The sequence below is a fragment of the Echiichthys vipera genome (assembly GCF_963691815.1).
Source record: "Echiichthys vipera genome assembly, chromosome: 2".
In the NCBI taxonomy this organism is placed as follows: Eukaryota; Metazoa; Chordata; class Actinopteri; order Perciformes; family Trachinidae; genus Echiichthys; species Echiichthys vipera.
In genome coordinates, this window is record NC_139827.1 from 1,301,872 (window position 1) to 1,326,349 (window position 24,478).

Sequence of the window (24,478 nt, forward strand, 5' to 3'; positions counted from 1 at the left end):
GCCTGGAGGGGGGGACAAGGACCCTAAAGCACGGGACGGAGGCACAGTGGGAGGGCGCCCTCAGGATCCAGGCCGAGTTTCCCCTGCGTGTTCGATCCTCAGCGACGCCCGTGTCTTTGTTCTTCTTCAGAAACGTTTGAGCAGCTCGTCTTTAACCTCGTCTGCTTTAAACCTGTTTGGAACAACTGATGACGCAGAATCACCACCGTCTGTGACTCACTTAACCTCAATACAAGAGCACAGAAGGGGATGTAGCTCAGTGGTAGAGCGCATGCTTTGCATGTATGAGGCCCCGGGTTCAATCCCCGGCATCTCCAAGTGATCCTTTTCCACGTTCAACATGAGTAACTATTCACTGACTGAAGGTTCACACTTGCAGCTCAGTTTATAGGTGACTCGGATGGGAACCGAAGGGTGGCTAGAGAGGTGCCAGTCAATTTCCTGGGCACTGTCGAGGTGCTGTTGAGCAAAGCACTGAACCCCCAACTGCTCTGAGCGCTGGCCTGGCTTGTGCACTACAGCGTCTGGAGTCGCTGCCCCTGGTTTCCTGTGGACGAGGAACTTTTTAAGAATGACGGAGGAAAAAAAAGGTCGTTTTTAATCGTGTGGACGAACCGAAAGTTGGCCACCGTACTCCCTCCGTGTAGCGTGGACTCCACGCCGTTTACTGATGAGAGGAGACACGGGCGCGTTCACAGGAATCTGGTGCACACGCGCTGACGAGTCCATCTGCCAGATCGTCGACCGCAGCTTTAAATTTATATCCGACACTGAAATGATTGAATTTACCTCCAGGATCAACAATTAAACTGAAACAGACGTTAGAAGCTACTTCGATGAACTGAATAATCCTCATTAATGAAGTCACGACGCGTCCAACAGCCAATCAGAAGAGTCCGCTGGTGACGAGGTCCAATCATCACCGTTGTTTCTACGTTTCTCTACGCGTCAAAATAAAACAGAACACGATCTGATGCAGCAGGATTCCTCAGCTCCTGTGATTTTTTTACTGTACAAACACAAAACACAAACACGAAAGTCCAAGAAGACGAAGAAGAAACCAGCCAGCGAGCTCGTCGAGTGATGTCATCAGGGACCGGCGCCCGTGGGAAAAGTCAAACCTACACCAGCTTCTGTTTCTTCCGAGCCTGAAACCGCTCCGTTTTGCTCTTGATGGACTTGATGAGCAGAGACAAACTGGGGTCCATGGTCTTCTGCGAGGTTCCCTCCGCGGAGTCATTTCCACGCTTCTTCGCTGCGACGGCGCCCTCTTCTTCCCTGCTCTTAGGAACGCTGAGAGCGTCCTCTTCCCTCCTCTGAGGAGCGGCGAGCGCGTCCTCCGTCTGCTGCCGCTCACCCGCCCGCCTGCGCTGCTTCTCGGCCAGGATGCTCTGCGTGGCTTTGGTCTTCTTGTAGTTGGGGTGAGACGGGTCCAGGTTGAACAGGTGGGAGGTGAACATGGCCTGGAAACGCGGGTCTTTGACGTCCACCTGCACACGGAGGGACAGACGGACGCAGGGACAGAGAGGGTTGGTTAGGGACGGACACATGTGGACACGTTTAAATCAGAACTATGAAAACAAACCTGCAGAACAACCATCACTCAAATTTGATCAGCTCTCTTTAACCCTCTGGTGCACCAGCGCCGCCATCTTGGCACAGCGCCGCCATCTTGGTCACTTCTGGCTCCAAAGAACCAAGATGGCGACGACCAGATGCTCCAAAACACGGATGTTTTATTCTGGGACCTTTCCCCGTGAGGCGACGGCTACGCACCCCAACGTGGAACGCACCAGGTTACATAAACGCGCTTCCTGCTCGCCGCTTCAAAGCAGAAACGCCGCGGAGGTGAACTTCCTGTTACTCCCACACCATCGCACGCATCAGACCATATTTGATCAACTCTCTTTCTTTCATCAGGGGTCGTCGGTCTCAGCTCTGCTGCGTTTTCAAACAGTTCATTGGAACAACGGAAATGTTTTGTTCGACAGTAACCGGTTCTTTTCCAGCCCAAAGTTCTGTTCTCGATGTTCTGGTTCTTCCTGTGACCTCAGAAACACCTGTGTTCAGTTCAGACAGAGTCCATAATCTCTTCTTATAGACACAGAAATCTGTGTATTTACAGATCTGTGCACCGGCCGTAATTCTGCACACCTTGCTAACTTAAGCGAGCTACCTAGCGCTAGCATTAGCTGCTAACTTAAAGCGCATTCACACTGTCCTCCCGGACCGAGACCCAGACTTTAGGGTACTTGTCCCACCACCCTCTCCCCCCCGCGCCCCAGCCCCGTTTGTACTCACTCTGCCAGGGCCGGCCAATGCTTCTTGCTGCCTATACGTCATCACGCCGTAACACGTCACACGCATTGATGACGTCATGGCGATACGTGGCTTTGTTTCCAGATCTTTCCGTAGACCTCGGAGTTTTTGTGCGTCTTGTCGACTGTTTTTGAATCTTTTCATCAACCAAATCTGCAGTAAACACTCCACCTCCGCATCACACCAACGTGAACCTTTCACCGCCATTGTTGTTGTTGTTAAATGTCCGCGCATGGTTCGTCCTTCTATTTACATGTCCGAACAGGCGGACATAACGCTACTGCCGTAGGGCTCGTGCTCGTGCTCGTACATGTGCAAACGGCTCCGCTAAAGCCCACCTCTTTCCAGCGGGCCGTGGACGGTCCGCTGGCCGCAGTTGAGCGCGGAGCGGGTGCGCTCACACTACTTAAAGGTACTAGACTTTAGCTGAAAAAACTGTTTTGGCCGCGGCCAAAAGGACAGTGTGAGTAGGCTCTTAAGGGAAACTGCCCATTTTTATGCCCTTTCTGCTCGTTTCAAACTGGAAACACTGGCGTCATAAACTTTCTGTTATTCCATCCAAACAATGCATCAACGTTTTATTCTGAAAGCATTTAGAACGAGCCACGGCTGAATGTGCTTTTGTTTTTAAACGTATCGTCTAATTCGACGGCTTGGTCGGAGTCTCGTGGCTGCGTTGACGCCTTCGTCTGTTAAAAACAGTGTTGACGCGGCTGCTGCAGCTTTTCCAAAGCAAATTCAAGCTCTTTTCAAGTAGTTTTTGTTCAAAAATATTCAGTTTAGTGTGAAATCATGACATTTCCTGGTTTCAGCGACTGAAAGTTTGCACCGACCTGGAAGTCGTCGCCGTCCTGCGTCCGCTCGCCCGTCTTCAGCAGCTTCTTCTTCTTCCTCTTGCTCAGGTTCTGCTGCTCCACGATCTTGTCGTAGTTGAAGTGTTTGTGTTTGTCGTCGTCGCCGTCGTCCATCAGCAGCGTCATCTCCGCCTGCACACGCACAACACCGTCACCGTGGTAACGCTCAACATAATAAACAATCACCTGATGAAGATGAGGAGCTGAACTCTGACCTTCTGTTTCTGCAGCTCCTCTTCCTCCTCCACCGTCCGCTCCTCCTCCTCCTCCTCCTCCTTCTTCTGTTTCTTCTTCTGTTTCTTCTTCACGTCTGTGAACACGTCACACACAACCGTTATAAACAACAACAACAACAAACAACAACAAACCGCTGACACTGATTTATTTGAGGGTGTGTGGTGAAAATCATTTTCTATCAGGATCCAGAAACTCAAACAAACCCTGAACTCTTTAATTCGTTTGATAAAATCTGCCTCAGTGACTCTGAACCACGCGTTTGTTTTGTCCTCTCAAAGTAATTAAACTTTTTTTTTGTCTTTTTTATTGAAATACGACTTTTTTGTCCCAATTTTCCAACTTTTTTCCTTAAAATAATGAATTTATTTATTTTTTTTTTGAAGAAGAATTACTTTATTTATCCCACAACGGGGAAATTTGAATGTTTTCACTCTTATTATTATACATGTTACACACACACACACATACACACACACACACACACACACACACACACACACACACACACACACACACACACACACACACACACACACACACACACAGGCCCCGAAATACGCACGCACGCACACACACACGCACACACACACACACACACACACACACAGACACAGGCCCCGAAATACACACACACACACACACACGCACACGCACACACAGACACACACACACATGCAATTAATGGAGAGATGTCAGAGCGAGGGGCCAGTGACCAGCGCCCTGAGCAGTTGGGGGTCGGTGCCTTGCTCAACAGCACCTCAGCAGTGCCCAGGAGATGAACTGGCACCTCTCCAGCCACCAGTCCACTCTCCATTCATGGTCCACACAGGGACTCGAACCAGCGACCCTCCGGTTCCCAGCCAAGTCACCTATGGACTGAGCTGCTGCCGCCCGGCCACAATTTTCAGACTTTTTTACCTTAAAATAATGATTTTTTTGTCCCAATTTTCTGTTTTTCTGGAAATAATCCGACTCTTTTTAACACTCAAAACGCTGAAACCGCTGTGACGGAGTGAGTGGCGGTCGCTCACCTGTCGTGGCGAGCTCCTCGGCGAAGAAGGGGTCACTGAGGTCGACGTCTGCAGGAAGCTCGTCCTCGCTGAGGTCGTCCTCGCCGTCGCCGTCGCCCTGATGAACGGGAACAGAACATTTAGCGTCTCTCTCTGACGGCGTGCCGTGAATCTGCCGCTCGTGCGTCTTCTCACCTCTTTTCCTTCCGGCTCCTTCTGCTTCTTCTTCTTCTTGTCTTTCTTCTTCTGCAGGAACTCCTCCCACGGCGTCAGCTCCTCCTTCGCCTCCATCTTCTTCTTCACCAGCTGCTCCGTCGCCTCCTTCAGCCCTGCACACGATCAAAGGGCACTTTTTTAACATTGGGGATCATTTTGGGTCGATTTCACGGAATAATCCGACTTTTTTATCAAATTAATACGACTTTTTTATCACAATCTGACTTTTTCGCCACAATCTTCCAACTTTTTTCTTGAAATCCGACTTTTTTTTGCCACAATCGTCCGACTATGTTACTCAAAATGATCTGACTTTGTTACACGGAATAATCCGACATTTTTAATCACAATCTTTCGACATTTTTGCCAAAATTTTACAACTTTTTTACTTGAAATACAACTTTTTAAAAAATCCCAATCTTCCGACTTTGTGTCACGAAATATTCCGACTTTTTGCCACAATCTTACGAATCTTTTGTCGTAATCTGCAGACTTAGTAATTGTTATTTTCCAATTATAAATGTGATAATTTTTTTAAAATAGGTTTATATTAAAATATTCATTTTCAACTTCTCATGGAAAGTTTCCAGAAATTTAGCAGGAAGTTTCCCGTCCCTTTGGAAACCGTAGTTTTACGTAATCATAACAAGTGTTTATGAAATTCATGATTTGTTTTAGTAAAAACGTAAAAAAAAAAATCATAAATTCAATTATTTACACGTTGAAGTTTGGTTCAATCTCTTTGTGAGTAAATGAAAAAAGTCAATTGTCGCTTTTTTTGTGTTCAGACGCAAACAAAAGATGTTGAATAATTAATAAATATATATAAATAAGTATAAATATAAATAAGTATAAATATAAATAAATAATAAATATAAATAAGTATAAATATAAATAAATAATAAATATAAATATATATATAAATGAATAAAATAAATATAAATATAAATAAATATAAATAAATAATAATATAAATAAGTATAAATATATATAAATGAATAAAATAAATATAAATAAATATAAATAAATAATAAATATAAATAAGTATAAATATATATAAATGAATAAAATAAATATAAATAAATAATAAATATAAATAAGTATAAATATAAATACATATAAATAATAATAAATATAAATAGATATAAATAAATAACAAACACAAATGCATATAAATAAATATAGATATAACTAAATAGATATAAATAAATATAAATAAGTATAAATATAGATATAAATAGATATAAGTATAAATGAAGGTTCCCAGTGACCTGGCACCCAGGTGATCTCCATCTCCATGTCTTTGTCCTCCTGCAGCTTCTTCTCTTTGTCCTGGATTCCTTTCAGCAGCTCTCTGTACTTGGAGATCTGCTCCTCGCCCTTCGTCTTCGTCCTCCTCTTCCTCATGGACTCGTCTGTCTGTGGAGCTGCAGAGTGAAGAAGAAAACACGTCACATCTCCTCTTTCGCTGCTTCGTCTCGTCCCAGAACAAAACAGTCGGCGGTGACGACGGCCTCACCTCCTCCTCCTCCTCTTCCTCCTCCTCCTCCTGCTCCTCCTCCTCCTCCTCCTCCTCCTGCTCCTCCTCCTCCTCCTCCTGCTCCTCCTCCTGCTCCTCCTCCTCCTCCTCCTCCTCCTCCTCCTCCTGCTCCTCCTGCTCCTCCTGCTGCGGCGTCGTCGTCTCCGCTCTCCTGCTCTCCAAACTCAAGCGCGCCCTCTTCGCCCTCCTCTTCCTCGCTGGAGGAGGCCAGGTAGGCGTTAAAGTCCATCGCCAACAGCTCGTTCTTGTTGAAGTTCCTGTTCAGGGCGGTGACGCGATCGTTGTCCGTCTCATCCCACGTCAGCTCCACCTGAACACAGAATCACACACAGAGTCAACTGTTTGTCTCAGGGCGCCCTCCCACTGTGCCTCCGTCCCGTGCCCCGTGCTTTAGGGTCCTTGTCCCCCCCTCCAGGCCCGTTTGTCCTCACACTACCTGGGCCTCGGAGAATGCTTCTTGCTGCCTATACGTCATCACGCCAAAACATGTCACACGCATTGATGACGTCATGGCGATGCGTGGCTTTGTTTCCAGATCTTTCCGTAGACCTCTGAGTTTTTGTGCGTCTTGTCGACTGTTTTTGAATCTTTTCATCGACCAAATCTGCAGTAAACACTCCACCTCCGCATCACACCAACGTGAACCTTTCACCGCCATTGTTTGAAATGTCTGCGCATGGTCCCTCCTTCTTTTCTCTACGTCCCAACAGGCGCACAGGAAATGACCTCAGAACTGCCGTAGGCCTCATGCTCGTACACGTGCGCACGCTCGTGCTCGTGTGCACGCTCGTGCTCGTACACGTGCGCACGCTCGTGCTCGTACACGTGCAAACGTGCTTTACTAAAGCCCACCTCTCCCAAACGGGCCGTGGACGGCAAGCGTGCCGCTCCTAGACGTGGTACGGTTGCACTCACACTGGTCAAAGGAACCAGACTTTAGCCGTGAAACGTGCTGGGGCACGGGACGGAGGCACAACAAGCAATCTGATTGGTCAACGAGACAATCGCTCAAATCAGCACGACAGCAAAGAGGTTATAATGCTAATATAATTATTATTAGATTATAAAACGTTTAACTACTTTATATTCTGCTGGGTGGTTATGAATTATTGAATCTGAAGCTGTAATAACGCATCATCATTTATTAGTTTATTATATTTTCTATTATTAATCTGAGGGATTTAAGTTATGGAATAAACAAAGTTAAAAGTAAAATATGTTTTTTGTGTAAAAGTGCAGCAAAAGAAACTCAAAATTACACAAAACAGTTGCAGTAAATGTCCTTAGTCACGTAAAACACCCTTAAAAAACAGAATATTGCTGCATTTCTTCTGTAAAACGATTTAAACTAAAGGTCCGGTTCAGTCTGCAGCTGCTCACGAGGTTCATACGGAACATTCTGGACCGCAGTTTCCAGTTGTGTCTTCTTACCTTTGAAGTGGCGTTGGCTGATGAGGTGAAGAGTTTGGGCGTGTAGGTCGTGAGGTTCACGTCCGTCGCCTCGTCTTTGGGCTCCTCGTCGAACGCGACGTCGTCGGGAACGAACCGCAGGTCGAGGACGGAGCAGCTGCTCTCGTACTCGTAGCCGTCGCACTCCTGGTAGATTTTGGCGGCGGTGCCGGCCGAGTCGCACTCCACCACCGCGTAGAAGTACTTCAGCCGCTTGAACTGGTAGTTACGCATCTTCTCTCTGTAACCTCTGAGAGCACACACACACACGCACACACACACACACACACACGCACACACAGACACACACACGCAGACACACACGCACACACACGCACACACACGCACACACACACACACACACACACACACACACACACACACACACACACACACACACACACACACACACACACACACACACACACACACACACACACACACACACACACACACACACACACACACACACACACACACACACACACACACACACACACACACACACACACACACACACACACACACACACACACGCACACACACTCTATTACATGAGCACACAACTAAAGACATGTTCTCCCTGATTAAACGTCTGTGAACTGAAACAACGTTTGTCACGTGACTTGAGTTACATCCATAAAGAGCGATCTACCCGACTTTAACCCTCATTTTCTGCTCGACTGCAGGTGAGTCTGTTCTCTCAGAGCCTCCATTTTGTCACGTTCACTGTCACTTTGCGTGTTGTTGTTGTTGTTTTTTGCTCTTTTCTAAACTTTATTGAAACATTCACCTCTCTACTTCCGGTCCGTCCCCTAAATGTTCCCCTCTTTAATCCACACACACACACGGTTCCTGTTGAACTTCTTCCCTCACTCCAACCCTGACTCAGAAGTGTGACGGTCCAGATTTCAGATTACAAGTGAACGCAGCATAACCGTCAGTGACGAGACCAACCGTGGTCAGCAGCGTCACTGACATGGCGGCGTGTTCACGTTCAGAGAGGGAACGTCTCCACAGACGCACAGATGTGAAAACTCAGCAAAGAGGCAACAAGTGCTTTTATTAGCGGGTCACATGATCGTCCACCTTCGATTTAACGAGAGGACTTGAACACAACGTCAAACACATCGACACGTTTGAGTGGCGGGGGGGGGGGGGGGGGGTGTGTGTGCGTGTGTTACCTTTGCTCCTCGGTGTCGTCCTCCGAGTCGTCGGGCAGCGCCCTCAGCTCCAGAGGTCCCTGAGTCTGCTCCGCCTTCAGACGCTCCTTCCCAAACTCCGACGGGTAGATCTACGACAATACCCAGCATGCACCACGGTTACTCTCTCTGACACAACATTCACCGCTTCCCGTGCCTCAGTTTAGAGCGCACTAAAGACGCCACGGCTGAAAAAACAGCGTAAACCTCGAGCTCAGGAGCCGAACACCCGGGCGTGAAGGGTCAGTGTGACACAAGGATCTAACTCACGCACACCTGAACGTACAACCTCCGCATCCACATGAAAACAGCAACAACCTGTAACGTTTGTGGTCGTGGTTGTTGTTGTTTACATGGTCGTGTCTAAAACCATCTAAAATAAAAACCATAACATCTGGAACATTCATTCTTTCTGCAGCACAAAGTTCAGGCTTCCATCTTTCAGCTCATCGCGTTGGACGCTGTCGATGACGTCATCGCGTTACGTGGCGCCCGGTGAAAAAACGGGCGGATGACTCGCGGCGACTCCAGAGTATTGACCCCGTAATGACAGTAGAGGAGTTCCCCGCACAGCTGCTCGTGTTTGAAACAAGCTGAAATAAAACGGTTTCATATCTGGAGCTTTCAAAAGCTTCTGTTTCTGCCGCCGAAACAGTTTACGCCCTCACTGACGTCATCACGGTACATGGCGTGTGATGTGGCGTGTTACGTGGCGTCCGGTAAAAAACCCTCACCATCCTCTCCAAATCTTTTTCTTTACTTCTCTACATTTAAAAATCTTTTGGATCAGTGTGTCGAAGCATTTGAAGAAACTCTGATAAAAGCGGCCACAGAGTTTAAAAGACTGAACACACAGCTGCTGTAGGGACTTTCCTGTGTGACAGCGAGCATTTGGAGAATCCACTGAAGGCGCCGTCCCGTGCCCCAGCACGTGTCACGGCCAAAGTCTGGTTCCTTTGACCAGTGTGAGTGCAACCGTACCACGTCTAGGAGCGGCACGCTTGCCGTCCACGGCCCGTTTGGGAGAGGTGGGCTTTAGTAAAGCACGTTTGCACGTGTACGAGCACGAGCGTGCGCACGTGTACGAGCACGAGCATGAGCACGTGTACGAGCACGAGGCCTACGGCGGTTCTGAGGTCATTTCCTGTGCGCCTGTTGGGACGTAGAAAAAAGAAGGAGGGACCATGCGCGGACATTTCAAACAATGGCGGTGAAAGGTTCACGTTGGTGTGATGCGGAGGTGGAGTGTTTACTGCAGATTTGGTCGATGAAAAGATTCAAAAACAGTCGACAAGACGCACAAAAACTCCGAGGTCTACGGAAAGATCTGGAAACAAAGCCACGCATCGCCATGACGTCATCAATGCGTGTGACGTGTTACGGCGTGATGACGTATAGGCAGCAAGAAGCATTCTCCGAGGCCCAGGTAGTGTGAGTACAAACGGGCCTGGAGGGGGGGACAAGGACCCTAAAGCCCGGGGCACGGGACGGAGGAACAGTGGGAGGGCGCCCTGAAAGTGCGGCCTCACCTTGACGGACAGCACGGCTCCTCCTTCAGGTACGAAGGAGTTGACGAGGGCCAGCAGGTCTCTGGCTTTCATCCGGTCCCAGTCCATGTTGCAGACGGCGAGTCGAGCAGAAACCTGAACCGGGAACATTCAGAAAAAGTCGGTGAGGAAAGTGAAAAGCGTCGAGGTGAGAGGATCTTCCTGCTCCCTCCGCGGACGCCGCCTCACCTCCTCGCTCCGCGGGGCGTCTTTGGCCAGCTCTCCCCAGTCGTGTTCGATCTCCTCCTCCTCTCTCTTCAGGATGGCGTCCACGTCGTCGTCGCTGTCGTCGTCTGAGCTGGACTCGATGTTTCCCTTCCCTCTGGCCAGATCCGGCTCGCTGTCGCTGTCGCTGTCCTCGTCCGAATCCAGACCGGACTCCTCCTCCTCGTCTGATCCGCTCGCCACCTCGCTCTCCTCCTCCTCCTCCTCCTCCTCCTCCTCATCGTCGCCATCACTGCTGTCCGTGACACTGGCTCCCAGGTCGACCTCGTCCTCCTCCTCCTCTTCCTCTTCATCGTCTGAGTAAAACGATAAAAACACGTTCTTGCAGCTGCTCGAACACAAACCTGCTCTTTTATATCGTATCCTAAAGTTGGTCGGCGAGCGTCTACTCACCCTCCTCCACGACTCTGACCCCTCGCCCACGCCGCTCTCCTTCGCCGTCTTCCTCCTTCTTCACCTCCCCTGCAGCCGTCACCAGCTTCTCCTTCCCTTTCCCCTTCTTCACGCCCTCCGCCTTCCCCTTCGTGCTCTTCACGCCCTTCCCCTTCTTCACGCCCTTCCCCTTCGCGCTCTTCACGCCCTTCCCCTCGCCTTCCTCGTCTTCGTCCTCTGAGTCCGAGACGTTGTAGAAGCGCTTCAGGTCCTCGGTGGAGGTCTGGTGGATGGGCCGCCCCCGCTTGTCCACCGTGTACTTGACCTTGAAGCGCTGGTCGTGGAACATGGACTGGAAGCGCTTGTCGATCTTGACTTTGCGCTCTCTCTCGGGCATCTCCCAGAACCTGGGGTCCCTCTGCACGCGGAGGAAGCGCTCGTCGCCACCCGGCTGCTTTTTGGACGACATGGCGGCGAACTTAACGCGTCACCTGAGGAACAAAGACAGGACGTTATTGACGGGTAACCATGACAACAATCATCTATCCTCATACAGGTAATTTCATATCACGATGTAACCTGTGTTATGATAATAACCACACGGTAAAGGCTGTTTTTGAATGTTCCTGTGTTTATTAAATACTTTATTTTAGTATTTTATAATTTTATTAAAAACTTTAGTGCAAAATGGAGAGAAAGTGAAAATATTAGTTTAATATCACTGTAAATAATTATGAAAATACAGTTTAATGTCACTTATCACTGTAAATAATTATGAAAATACAGTTTAATGTCACTTATCACTGTAAATAATAATAAAAATACAGTTTAATGTCACTTATCACTGTAAATAATTATTAAAATACAGTTTAATGTCACTTATCACTGTAAATAATTATGAAAATACAGTTTAATGTCTCTTATCACTGTAAATAATAATAAAAATACAGTTTAATGTCACTTATCACTGTAAATAATTATGAAAATACAGTTTAATGTCACTTATCACTGTAAATAATTATGAAAATACAGTTTAATGTCACTTATCACTGTTAATAATTATAAAATACAGTTTAATGTCACTTATCACTGTAAATAATAATAAAAATACAGTTTAATGTCACTTATCACTGTAAATAATTACAGAAATACAGTTTAATGTCACTTATCACTGTAAATAATTATAAAAACACCAGTTTAATGTCACTTATCACTGTAAATAATTGTTAAATACCAGTTTAATGTCACTTATCACTGTAAATAATAAAAATACAGTTTAATGTCACTTATCACTGTAAATAATAATAAAAATACAGTTTAATGTCCCTTATCACTGTAAATAATTATTAAAATACAGTTTAATGTCACTTATCACTGTAAATAATTATTAAAATACAGTTTAATGTCACTTATCACTGTAAATAATTATTAAAATACAGTTTAATGTCACTTATCACTGTAAATAATTATTAAAATACTCTTTTAAATGAGGATTTAAAGTAAAAGTGCCCATGTTTAAGTTTGCGCTCGTGAGTTCACATGTAAACAAAATGTCGGACCGGTGAAGACGGAGCCTAAAGGCGGGAAACCCCAACGGCCGCTCACCGTGACGCGACACTTCACGTCAAAGTGTGAAAATATGAAGCTAAATGAAATAAAAACAACGTTTAAACAACAATAATAATAAAAACGCACCGCTTCCTCTGTGCTCTTCGGGTACACGTGTTTTCCCAGCATGCAGCTCTTCCGGTGACCCCTCCTTCGTCCCGCCCCTTTCTCAGTACGGCGAGCGGAGTGGGACAAATGAGAGGAAACGCGCAATCCTATGCTTTACGAAACGCGAATAAAACGGTTTAAAACACCTTTTTTTCTGCCTGACAACAGTGAAAATACACGTTTTAATATTTTAACAGTGGTTAAAATAATGTGTTTGCGCTTTTAAACAACATTTATCTCCATCTTTATATATATTGTATATATATTATTTATATATATATAAGTATAAACAATAAGAAAACACTGTTTATTTAGTAAATCATTACAATTTAAATGTACAAGTTCAGATCCACTAGAGTCCAGATCCAGTAGAGTCTAGATCCAGTAGAGTCCAGATCCACTAGAGTCCAGTAGAGTCTGGTTCCATTGGAGTCTAGTAGAGTCCAGATCCATTAGTGTCCAGTTCCAGTAGAGTCCAGATCCAGTAGAGTCCAGTTCTATTAGAATCCAGTAGAGTCCAGCTCCAGTAGAGTCCAGTTCCAGTAGAGTCCAGTTCCATTAGAGTCCAGATCCAGTGGAGTCCAGTTCCATTAGAGTCCAGATCCAGTGGAGTCCAGTTCCAGTAGAGTCCAGTTCCAGTAGAGTCCAGTTCCATTAGAGTCCAGATCCAGTGGAGTCCAGTTCCAGTAGAGTCCAGTAGAGTCCAGCTCCAGTAGAGTCCAGTTCCAGTAGAGTCCGGATCCAGTAGAGTCCAGATCCAGTAGAGTCCAGTTCCAGTAGAGTCCAGTTCCAGTAGAGTCCGGTTCCAGTAGAGTCCAGCTCCAGTAGAGTCCGGATCCAGTAGAGTCCAGCTGCAGTGGAGTCCAGCTCCAGTAGAGTCCAGATCCAGTAGAGTCCGGATCCAGTAGAGTCCAGCTCCAGTAGAGTCCAGAACCAGTAGAGTCCAGAACCAGTAGAGTCCAGATCCATTAGAGTCCAGTAGAGTCTGGTTCCATTGGAGTCCAGTAGAGTCCAGATCCATTAGAGTCCAGTAGAGTCCAGTTCCAGTAGAGTCCAGGTCGAGTGGAGTCCAGCTCCAGTAGAGTCCAGCTCCAGTAGAGTCCAGAACCAGTAGAGTCCAGATCCAGTAGAGTCCAGCTCCAGTAGAGTCCAGATCCAGTAGAGTCGAGATCCAGTAGAGTCCAGCTCCAGTAGAGTCCAGAACCAGTAGAGTCCAGATCCAGTAGAGTCCAGAACCAGTAGAGTCCAGAACCAGTAGAGTCCAGATCCAGTAGAGTCGAGATCCAGTAGAGTCCAGCTCCAGTAGAGTCCAGAACCAGTAGAGTCCAGAACCAGTAGAGTCCAGATCCAGTAGAGTCCAGCTCCAGTAGAGTCCAGATCCAGTAGAGTCCAGCTCCAGTAGAGTCCAGAACCAGTAGAGTCCAGATCCAGTAGAGTCCAGATCCAGTAGAGTCCAGAACCAGTAGAGTCCAGATCCACTAGAGTCTAGTAGAGTCTGGTTCCATTAGAGTCCAGTGTAGTCCAGCTCCAGTAGAATCCGGATCCAGTAGAGTCCAGCTCCACTAGAGTCCAGATCCAGTAGAGTCCAGATCCAGTAGACTCCAGTTCCAGGTCTTCCCTCCTCCTCAGGTCTCTGAGGTCACAGTGGAGGACACACCGGAAGTAGTCAGTGTTGCTGTTTGGTGTCTCCGCTCACACTCACATCATGTCCTTTAGATAAGATAAGTTATTTAATATAATTTAATATATTTTAATATAACATTAAAGCAGCATGAGCAGCGGAGTGTGTCTCGGGGTCCTGCGGGTCTCCGGGTGTCCCCCTGCAGCCTCCCGGGGCTGGATGGTGTCGTCCTGCCGCGGACCGGGACAGCGGGCCGGGCTGAGGGCTGAAGCCCGCAGAGGGCTGTCGGTGTCGGGCAGAGGCTCCATGAACGTGTCGGACAGAGGCTCCATGAACGTGTTCAACAGGGAGATGAAGCGGAGGCAGAAGGACTGGGCTGCGGGTCTGCAGGACCGGCACCAGTACGACTACCTGAGGGACGAGGTACCGGCACACACAGGCACACACACACACACACACACACACACACACACACACACACAGAGACACAGAGACACACACACACAAAAACACACACAGCCACACACACAGACACACACACAGACACACACACACACACACCCACACACACTCACACACACACACAGACACACAAACACACACACAGGCACACACACACAGACACACACGCACACACAGACACACGCACATACACACACACACGCACACACACACACACTCACACACACACACAGACACACAAACACACACACAGGCACACACACACAGGCACACACACACAGACACACACACATACACACAGACACACACGCACACACAGACACACACACACACACCCACACAGACACACACACACAGACACACTCACACACACCCACACAGACACACACACACACACACACACACAAATGATGCAAAATCACTAAAATTAAATAAAGTCTGTAAATGTAAAAACAAAAATCCTAATTTTTAAGTTTTTTAAACATAGAAAAATATGAAGAAATTAATTAATTTAAATCCAAACTGACTTTTATCTCATCTCTCTGATAATCTCGTTTCTTTTTGAAAACAACCAGCGTCTCTGAGCGTCTGTATAGATCATTTAGATTTATTATTATTAATATTATTATATTTATTATTATAATTATAATTATTATTATTGTTAACCACTGGAGGTCACGTTCAGTGTCACGTCTGTTCTGCAGGTCGGCAGTCGAGTGGCAGATCGGGTCTATGACATTGCGAGGTGAGTTTATGCTTTATTATTGTTAATATTATTATTGTTATTATTATTATTATTGTTATTATTATTGTTATTGTTGTTATTATGATGTTTCCTCCCTCTCTCCTCTCACACGCTGCCTCCCCCCCCCCTCTCTCAGGACCTTTCCTCTGGCTCTGGACGTCGGCGCGGGGAAAAGTCACATCGCAGAACATTTAAACAAGGTGAGCAGGACTGAAGCCGCTCTGAGGCACAGATCATAAATACACTGTTTTATACGTTTGTGTTTGTGTTTCAGGACGTGGTCGAGCGTTTGTTCCTGACCGACGTCTCCGAGAAAACGCTGGTGAGAGAAACACAAACACGCAGGTCCATGACTAAAGATGCAAAACCAGCACAAAAAGATGCAAAATGACTTTAAAGGGAAGCAAAATCACCAAAATTAGATTCAAAATGATTAAAAATAGATACAAAGTTACTTTAAAGGGATGCAAAATGACCACATATATGCAAACGTACGATAAAGGGATGCAAAATCACCCAAAAAAGATGCCAAATTACAAAAGAATTGTTGTAAAATGACCACAGAGTTGTGGTGTCTTGTCTTGTGGTGTAGACAGAGTCGGGGGGGGGGGGGGCTCTCACAGGTCTGCGCCCTGGGCCCCGTTGTCTCTGAATACGTCCGTGTGTTCACTGATGTCATGACTTTGTTTCTGATCGTCAGAAACTGGGAAGAGCGAGTGAGATCCCGACTCATCGCGTCCTCGCCGACGAAGAGTTTCTGCCCTTTAAAGAAAACACCTTTGACCTGGTGATGAGCAGCCTGAGGTGAGTAAGGATAAGAAATATAATAATAATAATAATAATAATAGTAAGCTTATTATTTACTGTCATTTTGCATCTATTTGTATTAAATTGTCCCAAGTTACTGAAGTGATGCGAGAGCGTTTTCCACCCAGAGTCTGTATCACTGCGACCTCCCTGTCGTCCAATCAAACCTGCTAACTTAACAAGTGCCCTGCAGCCAATCAGAGCGGAGTATTCACCCCCACCACAGACGTGTGTTTAAAGTCACCTTTGTTCTTTCAGCCTGCACTGGACCAACGACCTCCCTGGAGCGCTCCGACAGGTGAGAACCACCACCGCCTGTTTTTATTATCTGTGGCACGGGACGGCTTTGTCACACACACACACACACACACACACACACACACACACACACACACACACACACACACACACACACACACACACACACACACACACACACACACACCATACTACAAAAGACAACAAAGAGACACAAAGTAACATAAAATCACCACAAATTGATGCAGATTAACTACAAAAAGATGCAAAATGACTGAAAATTAGATGCAAAATGATTGAGCTGACAGAGCGGTCGCCCCGTGTAAGGAGGCTGAAGGTCTCGAGGCAGCGGCCGCGGGTTCGACTCCGACCTGCGGCACTTTGCTGCACGTCTCCCCCCCTCTCTCACTCCACTTCCTGTCTGTCCTACAAAATAAAGGCTTGAAAAACTGCCAAAACCCAAAAACTCTGACTGTAATTGAGCTCCTCAGTGAACCTTGTAACATGTTTGATGTCGTCCTCTGTGATGGTTCGGACCTGCAGAGTCCGGGGTTCTAACTCTGGACCCACCCGTGTCCCCCTCCTGTGTTCAGATCCACCAGGTGCTGAAGCCGGACGGGGTGTTCATCGGGGCCATGGTGGGCGGGGAGACCCTGTACGAGCTGCGCTGCTCCCTGCAGCTCGCTGAGACCGAGAGGGAGGGAGGCTTCTCCCCCCACGTCTCCCCCTACACCGCCGTCACGGACCTGGGCAACCTGCTGGGCCGGGCCGGCTTCACCATGCTCACCGTGGTGAGAACACACGCACACACACACTCAGCTCGCTCTCTACGGTGACGCCTCCGCACGACCCCATAGTCGTGGCGCTCTCATTGTTTGATTCTCTGTGATTTTCTGAAACACGTTGAAAGTCGTAATAAATGGACGTCGTCTCTGTTTCAGGACATCGACGAGGTCCAGGTTCACTATCCAGGACTCACCGAGGTCATGGCCGACCTGCAAGGTAGGGATGAAACCGTGTGTTCGATGACGTGAAACACTGTTAGAGGGTGGGTTTAAAGTGCTGCAGAGTCTGAATCTGATGCCACTTTCCCGTTGTTCTGGTTCCACGTGCACAGTTTTTAAAGTGTCACCTTTTACAGATGTAGAGCTTCACTCCCTCCACCCTCTGAGACGGGCTCACGGCGTTTATGGCTCTTTATTTATCTGCCTTTATAATAATAATCATAATAATAACTCCTCCTGTGCTTATACAGCGCCTTTCATGGAACCCAAGGTCGCTTAACAGTTGGGCGGGGGGGTTAGGGGTCAAAGGAATGGGTGGGGGGCAGCAGGTCCTGGTCAGAGGAGCGCAGGGAGCGTGTCTGAGTGTCGGGGTGGGGGAGGTCTGTGAGGTGTTGTGGTGAGAGACTTGATTCTCCCTGATTCGCTGACGTTTGCTCCGTGTTCTGCAGGGATGGGCGAAAGCAACTGTGCGTGGAACCGGAGGTCGCTGCTGCACCGAGACACCATCTTAGCTGCAGCCGCCGTTTACAAAGGTCAGAGTTCAACGACGACGACAAAGAGAGATGAACTGTGACAACGCTTCAGTTTAGTTTAGTATATTTACTGTGTCTGTGCTAACGTTAGCTGCAGCATGTTCAGTCTGTGCTAATGTTAGCTGCAGCATGTTCAGTCTGTGCTAACGTTAGCTGCAGCGTGTTCAGTCTGTGCTAACGTTAGCTGCAGCGTGTTCAGTCTGTGCTTACGTTAGCTGTAGCATGTTCAGTCTGTGCTAACGTTAGCTGCAGCATGTTCAGTGTCATCTGTGCTAACGTTAGCTGCAGCGTGTTCAGTCTGTGCTAACGTTAGCTGCAGCATGTTCACTTGTTGTTCACTTGTTTGGATACAAACACAAACGCCTCAGGTGTAGCACTTCAGCCGAGCGTCAGCATTTTGCCTGATTGTCGCGTGTGTTTGGAAATGTTTCAGAGATGTACGGGGACGAGGACGGCAGCGTCCCGGCCACCTTCGAGATCCTCTACATGATCGGCTGGAAGCCTCACGAGTCACAGGTGAGAAGGGACGGATGCTTTAATATGTTATTAATATTATTTACTCAGGGCCCGTCACTACGGAGACGAGTTTCCCTGTAACACATCTTTAGTCTGGTTCAGTCTGGTTCAGTCTGGTTCAGTCTGGTTCAGTCTGGTTCGTTATCGGAGCCTGAAAACAGGATCTTTAGAAACCGGGTCCCAGAGTGGGAAGATTGTAAACGCCCACCATGGCGTTGTGGTCTGGACGGTTAAAGCTCAGACTTTGTTAAAGGACGGCCTCTGGCGTCCATGTTTACTAAATATGGACGCCAAAGGCCGTCCCTTAACCCCATACTTTGTTAAAGGACAGCGTCATGGCCCCACCTCCGACCTCTGACCCCGCGGTGTCACATAACAACAACAGTGCTGCTGCGTGAGAGGACAGAGACGGACCCAGAGACTGTTTACTGAACTGGACTCTGAGCCACATGCATGGGACTGAATGAGGCCCAGCACAGATGTCTCCCTTTTCCCTGATGCTCTGAATAAGGAGCTGAACTGCTCTAGGCTCTGTTTCTAAATCCAGTTCTAAGAAGCTGTGAAAAGTCTCTAAATGTAGTGAGGAAGTGGTGCCTGGGAGTGCTTTGGGACGGGGAAGGGGCTCCCAGCAGCACCCTCTGCTCAGTGAGGACACTAACTGCAGAGTGAAGGGGCTCCAGCAGCCCCCTCTGCTCAGTGAGGACACTAACTGCAGAGTGAAGGGGCTCCCAGCAGCCCCCTCTGCTCAGTGAGGACACTAACTGCAGAGTGAAGGGGCTCCCAGCAGCCCCCTCTGCTCAGTGAGGACACTAACTGCAGAGTGAAGGGGCTCCCAGCAGCACCCTCTGCTCAGTGAGGACACTAACTGCAGAGTGAAGGGGCTCCCAGCAGCCACCTCTGCTCAGTGAGGACACTAACTGCAGAGGGAAGGGGCTCCCAGCAGCACCCTCTGCTCAGTGAGGACACTAACTGCAGAGTGAAGGGGCTCCCAGCAGCCCCCTCTGCTCAGTGAGGACACTAACTGCAGAGTGAAGGGGCTCCCAGCAGCCCCCTCTGCTCAGTGAGGACACTAACTGCAGAGTGAAGGGGCTCCCAGCAGCACCCTCTGCTCAGTGAGGACACTAACTGCAGAGTGAAGGGGCTCCCAGCAGCCCCCTCTGCTCAGTGAGGACACTAACTGCAGAGTGATCGGTGCATCAGAGTCCAGAACAGCACCAAAGTCTCCACTAAGACCAGAACCAGGGACACGTTTGTCTCTAGGATGGAGGAGGATTTGGAGAGGAACTCTCCGGTGTTTGGATTCTCCACAGCGTCTCCCCGTCTCTTCTTCTCTGTTGTTGGTGTGTTTCTGTGGCAGTTACAGCGCCACCTCCAGGCCTGGCATGGGTACTACAGCGTTTGGAGTCGCTGCACCTGCTTTCTTTACTCGTTTCGTTACTTTTAAAGAAAAACACTGAATTTCGTTGTCGTTCCCAGAGTTCAGCTGTCAAACAATGACCCAGATTATAATGTTCCTTTAGGGCGCACTTTCAGCTAAAGTCTGGTTCCTTTGACCAGTGTGAGTGCAACCGTACCACGTCTAGGAGCGGCACGCTTGCCGTCCACGGCCCGTTTGGGAGAGGTGGGCTTTAGTAAAGCACGTTTGCACGTGTACGAGTACGAGCGTGTGCACGTGTACGAGCACGAGGCCTACGGCGGTTCTGAGGTCATTTCCTGTGCGCCTGTTGGGACGTAGAAAAAAGAAGGAGGGACCATGCGCGGACATTTCAAACAATGGCGGTGAAAGGTTCACGTTGGTGTGATGCGGAGGTGGAGTGTTTACTGCAGATTTGGTCGATGAAAAGATTCAAAAACAGTCGACAAGACGCACAAAAACTCCGAGGTCTACGGAAAGATCTGGAAACAAAGCCACGCATCGCCATGACGTCATCAATGCGTGTGACGTGTTACGGCGTGATGACGTATAGGCAGCAAGAAGCATTCTCCGAGGCCCAGGTAGAGTGAGTACAAACGGGCCTGGAGGGGGGACAAGGACCCTAAAGCACGGGGCACGGGACGGAGGCACAGTGGGAGGGCGCCCTTAGTTTCTGTCTGTCTCTTTCTTCTGCTGTGCGCTCTCGTCCTCTCTCTCTTCTCTCTCTGTTTGAATGACCCACACACTAATGCGACCCCGTCACTGCGGCGTTCGATGTTTAAACGTTGTTTTTTTGTGTCATCTTCAGGCGAAACCAGCGAAGCGCGGCTCGGCCAACGCGTCCTTTGGGGATTTATCCAAGATCGGCCGACCGACCGACCCCGTCCCGCCCTAGAAGAGTCACCTGACCCCCGCCTCAGAGTGTAAATAATATATTTTATTAAACATGTTTGGCTTATTAAGAAGGCGATGTGTTGAATATTACTGTCTGGAATAAAGTTGTCATTGGAAACGGCATCATTTATTATTTTCAGAGTAAAGTCGCTGCAGTTTCTCTGCAGATGATTCTCTGGTGATCAGAAATGTTACGTCTAAAACGCATTTGTGTGATAAAAGCAGAGTTTATCTGAGTGTGACCACAGATCCCAACACGTGACCCCCGGCACCACACGCACCGGGCACGCCGGGCCAGGAGGGGGGGCAGAGACCCGACAGCCCTCAGACTCTTGGAGGATCCCCGTGGGCGTGGTCTGGTTTTTGTTTGTTTGTTTTATTAAAGGTTTATTGTAATATTGTTAAAGAAGTGCAGTGTTTTTCTCTGGTGTGTAGTTCTGTCAAAGCATAAAGTGACAGAAAAAGGAAAAACTCAAAGTAAATTTAGTTTACCCCGAGTGAAGGAGTTCAAGGACCTCGGGATCTTGTTCACGAGTGAGGGGACGATGGAGCGTGAGTTTGGCCGGAGAATCGGAGCAGCGGGGGCGGAGCTGCAGTCGCTCTACCGCACCGTTGTGATGAACAGAGAGCTGAGGAAGACAAAGCTCTGGATCTACCCTCAGTCCTGGTTCCTACCCTCACCTGTGGTCATGAAAGCTGGGTCAGGACCCAAAGAACCAGGTCCAGGTCAGGACCCAAAGAACCAGGTCCAGGTCAGGACCCAAAGAACCAGGTCCAGGTCAGGACCAAAGAACCAGGTCCAGGTCAGGACCCAAAGAACCAGGTCCAGGTCAGGACCCAAAGAACCAGGTCCAGGTCCAAGTGTGTGAAGTGTGTTTCCTCAGGAGGGGGTCTGGAGTCTCCCTTAGAGAGAGGGGGAGAAGTTCAGCATCCGTGAGGAACTCGGAGTAGAGCCGCTGCTCCTTTGTGTTGAAAGGAGCCAGTTGAGGTGGTTCAGGATCATCTGGTAAGGATGAACCCTGGGCGCCTCCCTAGGGAGGTGTTCCAGGCACGTCCAGCTGGGAGGAGGCCTCGGCGAAGACCCAGGACCAGGGTTAATTCAGTGTTTATTTTTTCATTCTTACGGAATAATAACAAAGCTACAAAAACACATGACACATAAATGTGTTTCTAATCTATTTTAACTGTTAGTTTGTGATTATTGTGATTATATTCTGTATTTTTCATCTGTTATTTTGTTATTCTCACTATTTCTGCTGCAACTATGTCCATTTCCAAACACCTGGACTCACACAGGATTATATGATTTTATTTTTTATTTCATGCCGAATCAAAAACTGCAAATAAACACGAACATTTAAAATAAAATAATAATGTGAAAGCATCTCTGAGATTCACGGGGAGAAAAGAAAGCAGAGGAAGCGATAAAGACTCAGTTTGAACCAAGTTAAACTTTAATATTCTGATAAATAAAGTCTTAAATATGTGCTGCACGTGAGCCGAAATAAAGAAAGACACCTACTCATCCATGAAACTTTGTAATATTTATTTTAAAACCGTGAATAATCCGAAAATAACCAAGAAAATGTTAAATTGTTATAAATCTGAATGGAGTTCGGCGCGCGGGTCCGAACACCGAGTGCGCCGCGCCGAGCTTCTACTGCGCATGCTCCGCTGAATCCCGGAAGTTTTGAATGGCGTCGTTGACACTGGTGAGTGTGTGTGAGTGTGTGTGAGTGTGTTTTCTGCGCTGTCGGTTTGTTTTAACCCCGGGAGACACCGAGTTATCCGGTCCACCTCCGCAGCAGGTAAGAGACGCGAGGGTGCAGCGGCTCATTGGGACTCAACTCGGTTTAAAACAGGGTTTAAAGCCTCCGGGACTTCCGGGGTCCAGTGAACTGATAATCGTGTTTCTGCCTCCAGTGAAGTTCGGTCCATTAAGTGTTTTACCCGCCATGCACCTGTGACAGCGCATCAGACACTAACGGAGCCCGGGAAGATGGGAAAGGGTGTTTAATAAGGACAATAGGGATGCAAAATGACTAAAAACAGATGCAAAATGAGTAAAAACAGATGCAAAATTACTAAAAACAGATGCAAAATGACTAAAAACAGGTGCAAAACCAGCACAAAAAGATGCAAAATGACTAGAAATAGATGCAAAACCAACACAAAAGATGCAAAATGACTAAAAATAGATGCAAAACCAGCACAAAAAGATGCAAAATGACTAAAAATAGATGCAAAACCAGCACAAAAAGATGCAAAATGACTAAAAATAGATGCAAAACCAGCACAAAAGATGCAAAATGACTAAAAATAGATGCAAAACCAGCAAAAAAAGATGCAAAATTACTAAAAACAGATGATAAAGTTGTGTCATGTGTTTTCTTCCTCCAGTGAACGGCGGTGCCGCTCCGTACGGTTCCGCCCGCTGAGCTCCATGTCCGGCTTCGACCTTGTGCCTGTGGACGGTGGCGGCGGCGAGGACCCGATCCACCTGCCGCCGGGGGAGACGGTGCTGGGCAGGGGGCCCTTACTGAGGGTGAGTCCTCCTGTGGATAATCATGTCATACTCTGATGCACCGATCACTCTGCAGTTAGTGTCCTCACTGAGCAGAGGGGGCTGCTGGGAGCCCCTTCACGCTGCAGTTAGTGTCCTCACTGAGCAGAGGGTGCTGCTGGGAGCCCCTTCACTCTGCAGTTAGTGTCCTCACTGAGCAGAGGGGGCTGCTGGGAGCCCCTTCACTCTGCAGTTAGTGTCCTCACTGAGCAGAGGGTGCTGCTGGGAGCCCCTTCACTCTGCAGTTAGTGTCCTCACTGAGCAGAGGGAGCTGCTGGGAGCCCCTTCACTCTGCAGTTAGTGTCCTCACTGAGCAGAGGGGGCTGCTGGGAGCCCCTTCACTCTGCAGTTAGTGTCCTCACTGAGCAGAGGGGGCTGCTGGGAGCCCCTTCACTCTGCAGTTAGTGTCCTCACTGAGCAGAGGGGGCTGCTGGGAGCCCCTTCACTCTGCAGTTAGTGTCCTCACTGAGCAGAGGGGGCTGCTGGGAGCCCCTTCCCCGTCCCAAAGCACTCCCAGGCGCCACTTTCTCACTACATTTAGAGACTTTTCACAGCTTCTTAGAACTGGATTTAGAAACAGCGCCCAAACGGGCCGTGGACGGCAAGCGTGCCGCTCCTTGACACGGGGGCACGGGACGGAGGCACAGTGGGAGGGCGCCCTAAAGATCCTGTTTTCAGGCTTCGATAACTCCGGCTGCTGTGGACAGACGACTGAACCAGACTGAAGATTTTACAGGGAAACTCGTCTCCTTGTGGACGGACCTGAGTAAATATTTGTCCCCTGAATTTGTTATTCTCTGGTTCCGTCTTCTCTCCATGAGAGGCAGAATGTCCTCTTCCTCTTCTCTCCATGTCCATCTTGACTTTACCGTCTGTGTCTTTGTGTCTCTGTCGGTTTAATGTTAAACTCAGTTTTTGATCAAACTGGTGTCGTCGGGGCTCCTGCTGCATCTTTATTCCAGCTCAGATGTTGA

The 24,478-nt window shown here is 48.1% G+C and overlaps 3 protein-coding genes across 3 annotated transcripts in view; 2 read left to right on the forward strand and 1 right to left on the reverse strand.

The window, feature by feature from the left end:
- Nucleotides 1-877: 877 nt before the first annotated feature.
- Nucleotides 878-12,732, reverse strand: esf1 (ESF1, nucleolar pre-rRNA processing protein, homolog). Its single transcript, XM_083933091.1, has 13 exons — nucleotides 12,667-12,732; nucleotides 10,993-11,462; nucleotides 10,564-10,895; nucleotides 10,357-10,470; nucleotides 8,810-8,919; nucleotides 7,608-7,875; nucleotides 6,288-6,486; nucleotides 5,908-6,063; nucleotides 4,616-4,749; nucleotides 4,442-4,538; nucleotides 3,389-3,483; nucleotides 3,153-3,305; nucleotides 878-1,490 (listed from the first exon to the last, which is right to left on the reverse strand). The coding sequence occupies exons 2-13, from the start codon at nucleotides 11,438-11,440 to the stop codon at nucleotides 1,122-1,124; spliced, it is 2,475 nt and encodes an 824-aa protein (XP_083789217.1). The 5' UTR covers nucleotides 11,441-11,462; nucleotides 12,667-12,732; the 3' UTR covers nucleotides 878-1,121.
- A 1,626-nt stretch (nucleotides 12,733-14,358) lies between these two features.
- On the forward strand, nucleotides 14,359-21,046 carry ndufaf5 (NADH:ubiquinone oxidoreductase complex assembly factor 5). The gene is made up of 11 exons (XM_083932982.1): nucleotides 14,359-14,731; nucleotides 15,475-15,515; nucleotides 15,652-15,715; nucleotides 15,790-15,837; nucleotides 16,216-16,319; nucleotides 16,581-16,620; nucleotides 17,174-17,371; nucleotides 17,522-17,582; nucleotides 18,034-18,117; nucleotides 18,551-18,633; nucleotides 20,856-21,046. Exons 1-11 carry the CDS (start codon nucleotides 14,459-14,461, stop codon nucleotides 20,940-20,942), a joined length of 1,083 nt encoding a protein of 360 aa, XP_083789108.1. The 5' UTR covers nucleotides 14,359-14,458; the 3' UTR covers nucleotides 20,943-21,046.
- Nucleotides 21,047-22,637: 1,591 nt separating this feature from the next.
- The window catches only part of aplf (aprataxin and PNKP like factor), a 33,780-nt gene continuing 31,939 nt past the window's right edge, over nucleotides 22,638-24,478 (forward strand). The window contains exons 1-2 of the mRNA XM_083936238.1: nucleotides 22,638-22,749; nucleotides 23,342-23,486. Of these exons, the coding sequence (XP_083792364.1) occupies nucleotides 23,385-23,486 (102 nt within the window). The 5' untranslated portion in view covers nucleotides 22,638-22,749; nucleotides 23,342-23,384. The remainder of the gene's footprint in view (nucleotides 22,750-23,341; nucleotides 23,487-24,478) is intronic.